This window comes from Egretta garzetta, unplaced genomic scaffold, assembly GCF_000687185.1.
Source record: "Egretta garzetta isolate BGI_Z169 unplaced genomic scaffold, ASM68718v1 scaffold14, whole genome shotgun sequence".
Taxonomy (NCBI): Eukaryota; Metazoa; Chordata; class Aves; order Pelecaniformes; family Ardeidae; genus Egretta; species Egretta garzetta.
The window spans coordinates 5214238-5223535 of NW_009259588.1; the positions used below are offsets into that span (position 1 = coordinate 5214238).

Below are 9298 nucleotides of genomic sequence, written 5' to 3' on the forward strand. Positions count from 1 at the left end.
ATCATGGAGAGCTTTATCAGTTGGATTTGCAACCAAGTTTACAGAGTGTTTACAAACTGTACAACTAAAAGAAACCTTGTGTGTATATTTACTGAAGAGTTGTATCAGCCGAAGCTGGAGGGCAAAGGTGCTTTGTGTTTAATTCTGAAGTAGAAATCAGACCAGTAACTTTCCCATTGATTGTTTAACAGATTTGTGCATCATATGATACAAATCACTCTCTGTAGATCTTGTAGTTACTTTGAAACCTTTTATTTTTAGAATTTCACTGAAGTCATATTTTCTTCTTTCAGATCCTGTGTAAATGGTGCACTGGTGTGTTCTGTCACTCAGTTATGGCATGGAGATAGAATATTATGGGGAAACAACCACTTTTTTAGGTAACAGTTGATATTTACATTCCAGCCTCTTTACAGTCTGCCTAATTTTTTCCTTCACTGTTCTGAATAAACTTCTTAGAAACTGAATTTCAATTTTTACACAGAATCAATTTACCAAAGAGGAAACGACGAGATTGGCTGAAAGACCTTGAGAAAGAAACTTCATTAGGAGAACATGATCTGGATGCAGCTAGTGAAGCTTCTTCAGAACCAGACTACAACTATGAGTTTGCACAAATGGAAGTTATTATGAAGACACTGAATAGTAATGGTAAGGCAGCTGATTCTTTAGAATTGTCTAACAAATTCAGCATGGAACTTAATTTCTAGGTAAAGGAAGTGGTACACTTGCTCCAGGAGCCTTTGGAGCATTTTCAGAAAAAGATATTTTACAGAGCAATGTTAGGCACTTTTATATATATAAAATAAAAAAATAGACACACACACAAATTAATAGTTGGTTTCTGCCCTGACACACAGTTTTATCTGTACATCTGCTGTCCTTTGTAGTGCAGCTGAGTTGTAATCATCATGTCAAATCATCATCTAAGTCTTACTAACCTCTTGCTTTTGCAAGTTACTGCAGACAATAGGGTGCTCCAGATATGGCTCAGTTAGTTTCATCCTTCCTGTTGTATCAAATATTACTGACACCATTTTAACCTTAATAGAAAAACATTGAAATCGTAATAAACTAATAGTCAAATGCCAGCCAGTGTGGTTTTTAATGCTTGATCACTCTCCGTATTTTATTTAATCTTTGTTAAAACATATTGTAATGCCTTTTTTGGACAGTATAATACAATACAGTATATATATACCATACGGTTATTTTCTATAAAATGATATGGTGTTTTCATGGTTTCCAGAAGGAAAGTCATAGCTTGTATGATATCATACAGTATGAAGAAATGCTGAAAAACTTGGTAAACTACTGAATGCTTTGTACAGATTTTTTAATACACAAAATTTGAGAGGCAAATACCTTGGGTTTTGGTCACTGACCAGGAAGACACTGTAGATGGTGTTATATTGTTTTCTGTTCTCCTTTCTTCATATCTTTGCAGTATTGCCGTTGTTTGCTGTGGTTTACATCTTGAAATGTAGTATTTACTTTTTTCTTGGTCTCCTCTTACTCTTTAACTTCCTCTGTTCTGCCATTGAGTACAGCACGATGGTTTTGTATGCTTGATGCTCTAGCAACAGTTTGCAGGGTTTTTTACAGTTTGATTTTAACGGGATTGCTTGTGTGAGTGAGTTACAGGGTCAGGTCACTTACGTAATGTGAAATTACTGTTTGTTAACAGAAATATTCTCCTTATGGTTCACTCACACCAGGAGACGAATTGCAGATGAATCTGCCATCCTGGTGGTCTCCAGTGTTGTCGTCCCTTGTGAAGATTCTGTTGCCTGTCTTAAGGCCTCACACCATCCTGTATCTTTGCCAAAACTGGGACAAAGGTTTTGAACTCAACTGGCTCATGCATGGGACTGCTGGAGAAATTTGAAAGCATTAATTGATGCTTGATCTGCTTGTCACTAACCAGGGATTTGACTAAACTGTAGCAGTCTACAATGAGTCAGTGTTCTTTGAATGGAGGGGTCACATTTTTTGGTTTTCATGTGTCATAATCTAGCTGATAGAAAGGATCTTCAGAGTATTTTAAGCGCCTTTACATTTTAATTCATTAGGCTTTTTGATTGTGGTCCAGGCCAATTTTTGTCTTGCTCAGTTGTTTTCTGTGTCTTTGCTCAAGAACAGTACAGACCTTGCTGTCTCATTAGAGCTCTTTCCTCCCTAATGCACAGCAAGTGTTAGTAGTCATACATGCCGCGCAGTTTCAGAGCCGTCATAACCCAATTATTCTGCTTCTTGTCTCTTCTGCTCCCTCCCACATAGGTGTTGCTTAACTAAGTTGGAGTAGTAAGTGATAATAAAACCCCGACAAAACAAGTGACTGTGAGGATCACAGACTGGTCTTTTGATTCAAAGCCCAGTAGCGCTTCCAGGTTCTGTTCTTCTCAATGGCATAGCTAAAATAATTTTTTTTTTTCTGACAGGCTTCCAGTTTGCTGGGTAAGAAGTAAATCAGCTTTGCTGCAATACCATTTATTTATTCTTCCTTAAAATGAAAAATAAATATGGATAAGGAAGAAGAACTGAATAAGTGAAGACAGTTAATTCTATTATTTATATTCTCTGGAGAAGCTCCTAATGGGGAAGTGAAGAAGTATCATAAAATCTTTTATTAGATAATTATTTTATAGGCATGTATGGGTTTGGGATTTTTCTTTCACATCAGTGGTTTGATATAGCCCAAAGCAAGAATTTTTCGTTTTCCTTTGTTTGGGGTTTTTTTCACCCCCCTTGATCTAGTTGAGAACAGCAACTCTCTTTAAATAAATAGCCTAGCTTCTCCAGGGCGCAAACTCATTTGTTTTTATCCCATGTAACCAGTGCAACAGTGTCACATACTGCATCCGGCCCCAGAGAAGCTCTGAGGAAAATGTGTAACTTTGAAAACAGCTGTAACAAAACCATCCAGATTCTTTCCTCCCTTCAGCATGTTCCCTTTTTTTGAGGAGGTTCTGTCAGCTCAGCTTTGTACCGCTAGTTTGTGATGCTGGTCAAACACAGAACGCAGCAAAGAAGTTTACTTTATTCTTGTATACGGTGCAGTGGTTAAGTAAACAATGTGATTAGCTTAGGCAGCTTCTCATTTAAGCAAACAAAACTGTTAGAGCTCAGGGTGGGGATTTTGATGGAACTTAACAAAGCAACCTGTGCCATAACACTCTTCTGGCTTGCTTAGAAAAATGCACTCACACGAAATCTAAAGGAATTTATTCAGCATTGTTGTTACTGGATTAACAGTTTCCAGATATTAATTAAGTGACATTGCAGCAAGGTAGTAAATGCTGTTCATCCTATGGAGAAAGTACATTCTTCTGGTTCAATGTTCATATTCTAACCTTTTGCAGAGGATTAACTGCATATGATATAAATGGTCGGGGTCACTGAACTCTTGTCACATAAATATGTAAAGGATTGGGACTTGGGACTTGTAACAGTGTATGGAATTTGCTGTACGTTTGGCAGGCACTGGGGAGAATCTTCCCTCATTTATTTGACTTTGCATGAGAAATCCAAGATTGTGCAACATGGTGTTCAAATCTAAGTTAAACACTGTTGTAGTTCTTTTGAATTGTGGAAAAACTTAATGGTTTTTTCATCTTCTAACTAGATGGTTTATGATTGACACCATATTTTGCTTTTTCACTGTGAAAGGCTGGGGGGCTTTCTCTGTAAACTCTTTCAAAAGTTAAACTGAAGACTTTTCCAAAAGTGTAAATTTACCTTTAGTGTTTCAGTACAAGCATAACCCACCTTTTTTTTTTTTTTGTCCCCAAGCAGTAGTGGATTTTGTTGAAAGAAGTTTTTAGACTAGGTTCTTGCATTGTGTTCCAAAGGCTTTCCATGGTATAATTTGATCTTGTGATGGTTGTGATCCTGTAAATCTAGGTAGCTGAAAAGCTCTCTTCTGTTAAGGAAATCTGCTCCCTGAACTTGGAGCTGGTCTTTGAGCAGTTTAGGAAAATCTTGTCTTAATGAGTCAGCCTTAGATTCATTTCCTGTGTTTGCAAACACAATAGAGGGCTTTAATTTCTTCCATGTCTCTTCTCTGTCTTCTGCATAATACCTGATTTCTCAACCATTCTTGCACATAACTGAAACACTTTTAGGGATTATCCAGTAAAACCTAGGTATGTGAAGGTAATTTTGGTATTATTTGGAGAAGTTAGGAGGCTGATGATGATGCAGATCAACACGAATAACTTGGTTTGTAGCCTAGAATATTAGAACTTGGTTCAGTCACATGTTTTTGTTGCACTGTCTGCTTAAAAGCTAAATATAGCTAACAGTCTTTCTGAGAATGTCATGTACTAAAAAGTAATCTTTCTGGTTATTTTAAGACATTTTTATGCATCGCTGTTTTGCTATTTGGTTGCTGTTTATACTGACTCATTTTTAACTTTGTGCTTTATAATTACAATCGTGGTGGTATTTTATGATGCCTTTGTGTGAAGCCAGTGATTTCTTCCGTGGATAAGGCTAGGGCCACAGTAGCAACTTGCAGTCGTGTCTGTTTTCTGCTAAAAATAAAGACGTGCTCTCCATCAATCTTATTGTTTCAAGAAAGGATGCTAAGAGGCAAATACAAACCCATTGTAGCAACAGAACCCTGGAGATCCTGTTGTTGGCTTCTCTGGCATTTATAATAGGAAGGATTTGTTTTATGAAATGACTTGCCTAAATAGCCACATACATTAGAATTGCAGACAGTGAGTTAGTTTATCTTCAGCAAAATTGGCCTCAGTAGTTTTAGTACCAAGTTGTTATAGATTAGTGAATACAGTAATGCTACGTTGGTTTGTGAAGATACAGGGGATGTCTTTTTTGGGAGAGTGTATGTACATGTTATGGTGACCAACATACACTACTAGTGATGAAAACCCTACAGAATCTTTCATGTGAATCCTATATTGCATGCTATAGTAACCCAAATTTTGTTTCATGTAGCATTGTATCAGAAAAACTTGTGCAAAATCTTATGAGGACTAAGTTTTGGTAGTGAAGGCAAGACGGTTCCTAACTAAATCACACTGATGTGTTTTTTAGCTTTGGCTGGGTTTCTTAGGTTGTTTTTTGAGTGTTTTTTGGGTGTGGTGGTGGTGTGGGGTGGTTTTTTTTTGTTTTTTTTTTCTTTTGAGAAGCACACCTCTAGTTCCAAAGTGGGGCAGTGTAATTAAATCTAGGTTTATTTTTCTCCCTCCTTTGTGGCACACTGGCATCCTTAAAAGTCACATCAGCTCTTTTTTTTTTTTTTTTTTTTTTTTTTATTTGCAAAATGGAAGAGGTATCGCAAACAATGATTTTAAAGCTGAAGTTTTTTGCACTTGAAAATCCTGGCATGTCCTAGAGCTGCAGTGTTGCTTCCCCTAATAATCCACCACTCCACCTGTGGAACTCCTCTCCCTTCCCCTTGTGATGCACAGAATCAGCAGCCTGTTAGGTGCTGTGCTGTCATTCAAATATTCATCTAGATGGTCCTCTTGCAAACCACTTTTTTTTGCTGCATTTAAGCTTTCAGATGTATATACATGAAGCAGATTTATACAGAAGAAGCTTATTCCATTGAATTGCTCTTTCAGAGGCGCAGTCTGGCATTGTACCTAAAACTAGGAATAGACAGTCTCTAATTTGAATGCAATTTAGGTTTAACTGTAGCTGATTGACACAAGCAGTTGTTGTTTCAGGATAGAGTATCCAAATGGATATTTGTTCTGGGTTGATACTGAGATGCGATGTGGTTTGTAAAGCTAAATGCAGAAGTCCCCTCCAGAATGTACTTTGTCTGCTTCAGCGCTGTGAAGTGCATTGGCGCAGTGCGATGTGTGACTAGTCAGACAATTTGTTTGTCTCAATTTTCAGCTGCAGCTCTCCAACATGTTTCATTCTCTGCCAAAGTGGAGAAAGCAAATTGCTTTTTACTTCCTTAAGTTGTTTCCTTCTCTGGTTAACATCATCTTCCCTTGTATTTTGCTTTGTTTTCTTCTTATTAATTTGTTCCCTTTCCCATCTATTCTTTTTTTCCTACTGGGATTCTGGAACGTATTATAACTTCACAGTACTGAAGTATGCAGTAGACAAGGGTCTTAACCATTGTTCTAGCCTTTTTGCATGCCATATTCTTTTTTTTTTTTTTTTTCTTGTTTGGACTTATTTAATGCAGTATTAATTATTTTGGCTTTTGTTTTGTGGGGCAATGGCCATCTTGTGTTTGCAAAGACTCTGGGGTATGTTGATTGCTGTTACTAAATAAATAAAAAGTGTCCTGTAATGCTGAGATGGCATTTTCTCACTTGTCTGGGTGTTTGGGGTTTTTTTCTCTCTCCCCCTCTTCTTTTTAGACCCAGTACAAAATGTGGTCCAGATCTTGGAGAAACAGTACTTGGAAGAGAAGCGGAGTGCTCTTGAGGAGCAGCGGCTGATGTATGAACGTGAGCTAGAGCTGTTGCGGCAGCAGCTCTCTCCAGAAAGGCAGCATCAGCATGGCAGCGACAGACTTGCCTACACTGGTCAAACTGCACAGCAGAAAGTAAATCTCTGGACAGAAGAGAGGTGAGAATACTGGAATTAAAACAAAGGCTACATAATAAGAACTACAAAGGGTGAGAGATGGGGCTTGAATCATCTGCCAGAAACTCAGGTTATGTTTTGGTACAGTTGACATGCAGTACAAGATCTGCCTGCACCAGAGTGTTAGCATTTCATTTAGAACTAGGTTCTGATGTGTAACATGCGTACAAGGTCTTCCTGTTTGATTTAACATACAAATAAAATAAGAATTTGGCTTTTACTGATCAGCATTACAGCATTTATTTATTTATTTAAACTAGAAAAGTGCTTCTGAAATGTTTGGTTTAGCAATTATTAAGTTACTTCTGGAAAGGAAAGAATAGTGCAGAGGTAAATTTGTCAGCTGAGACTAAGGAGTCCAGTAAGGAGTATTGTGTCTTGAGGGTATACAATGACAGCACGGTATTTTGCAATCTAAAACTGTAAAAAAATACAGAAAATGGGAGTCTTAAGTGTTGTATGTATGTGTAAGTAAGCCCAGCTTTAGAAGAGGATTGTTTTGTCTTTGAGAACTGCAGAATAGTCAAATAGAATATGTTTCAGCTGTTTAGGAAGTAAAAGGCTTGCCATGAGGTGAAAAGGCCTCTTTACAAAGGAATTGCATGGCAGCTGAATTCAGCCTTGGTGAAAGATCATCATGAGATTGGCAGGGGGAGTTTAGAAAGCAGGCTAGGAACATGTGAGCAGAGTTTAAGCAGCATCTGTATGTTCGCATCTTGACATTGAGAGAAGATTGCTCTTAGTATCATTGAGGAGAGAAGTTCTAGTGCCAGCAAGCGAGATGATTTAATTTTTCAGCCTACAAACGAGTATTAAAAAAAAAGAAGATGTGCTAACAGGTTTCTTATAAGTTTCAAAAGAAAACAGATTAAAAAGAAAGAGAAGCTTTGTTACTCACTCAGCCTTTTTTCTATGTACAGTGAATTTGAGTGCTCTTTCCTATTTTGATTATTTTTGCTTTATTCTCCACCATTTAAAAAAAAAAATCAATGTACGAGGAATCTAAACAAAAATAGCCAAGGTTGTGTTGCAGCTTTCAAATTCAAAGTGTTAGAAATAGAACAGAACTTGGTTTAGTTTTTGTGCAAGGCTTTATTTTGTAATTTTGGCCCAGTTTGACCTGGGGAAAAAACCTAAACAAATAAACTGTTGGCCAGCGATGACTAGAATGTTTTCCACAGCAAGTATAGGGAGAAGTAGTGCTGTGTTTCAACTTTAATTGAAGTAATTGTTTTCCCCTGTAAAAGCTCATTTGGAACTGAACGTAAAGTATTGCAGAGTCATGGTTGGGATTTGCAGGCTCTTTTAGGGCTGCAGAAGGAGTGCAAAATGAGAAACATGCTAATTGGAATCATTGCTATTCAGAACTGCTTTGAGCACAGCAAGGCCATAAAAAAATCGTTGGTAAACCACTTCAGTAGCAGAGATGAGAACGGGGCTTACTGGCAAGGGAAGCCATACTTCCAAAAAGATGCGACAGAAGGGAAAAAGATGTAGCAAAAAACTTCTTGCCTGTCCCCGAGAGCTGAGGAAAAAAAAATTTAAAATTAACCAAACTCCACAACCGTAAAAAATGAGAATCTGGAGTGATTATCAGGGCTAAGTGTTCTACCAGCCTTCTCAGTAGTTGTTAGATGTTTCTTAGGAGGAGCTCTGGTTTGAACAAGCATTTTTGCCTCTGGATTTCATGGGTGAATGCTTTACTCTATATAACTATATAACAAATAGGAGAATGAATGCTTTTTGTAGCAATCAGTAAGGAGTCTGATAATGTTTTCGTGGCACTGCCATTGAATAAGCAGGTTTTGGAAGAACCAATTTTCAGTTTCCGTCCTCCAGAAAACTCCTCTTAGCTATACTTTTTATTTATTTATAGCTCTTGAAGAGGCTTAGGCTTCTGAAAAAAAAAGGGCAAAAAATTTGAATCACCTTAAGTAAGAAACCAGAAAAAAAATCATTGAGGAATTTCTGCTGTAAAAGCATGGCAACATGGTGCTGAAAAGGTGTTTACCAGCCAGCTGGCCAGAGGGCAGGAAATGCAGGAAAAAATGGGAAGACTGGATGTGAAGAAAGTCCGAAAGAGCCAAGTGTCTGAATTGCACGGGATTTGATTAGTGCAGGTTTAGCTGTCACTCTGTTGCCATTGCAAATGAAGCTGAGCTCTACCGGATCAGCCAGCAAAATGAGTTTGATAGGTTATCAAATGTAGGCACGTGGTTGTATCTGTCAGATCAGCTAGAACACATTGCACAGAGTTTATCCCAGCTTTATGCTGACTGTGGAAGGCCAGATGATACCTGACCTGGCATTAAAACCTGTTGGCATAAACTTAACCCATTGTAACTTTGAACAGATTTAATTTGTTGGGACAAGTGTGATGGGTCAACCCTGGCTGGATGCCAGGGGCCCACGAAAGCTGCTCTATCACTCCCCTCTTTAACCGGACAGGGGAGAGAAGGGTCATGGGTCAAGATAAGGACAGGGAGAGATTATTTGCCAGTTACCATCACGGGCAAAACAGACTCAACTTGATGAAATTAATTTAATTTATTACCAATCAAAATCAGAGTAGGAGAGGATAAAAACTGCTGAATCTTAAAACACCTTTCCTCCCCACCCCACTTCTACCCAGGCTCAACTTCACTCCCAGTTTTCTCTACCTACTCCCCCCAGTGGTGCAGGGGGATGGGAATGGGGGTTGAGGCCAGTTCACCAA

At 38.2% G+C, this 9298-nt stretch overlaps 1 protein-coding gene across 1 annotated transcript in view; it reads left to right on the plus strand.

Annotated features, from left to right (window-relative positions):
- KIF13A (kinesin family member 13A) overlaps positions 1–9298 on the plus strand; it is a 111029-nt gene that overhangs the window by 74734 nt on the left and 26997 nt on the right. The window contains exons 14-16 of the mRNA XM_035893507.1: positions 294–380; positions 485–651; positions 6354–6564. Of these exons, the coding sequence (XP_035749400.1) occupies positions 294–380; positions 485–651; positions 6354–6564 (465 nt within the window). The remainder of the gene's footprint in view (positions 1–293; positions 381–484; positions 652–6353; positions 6565–9298) is intronic.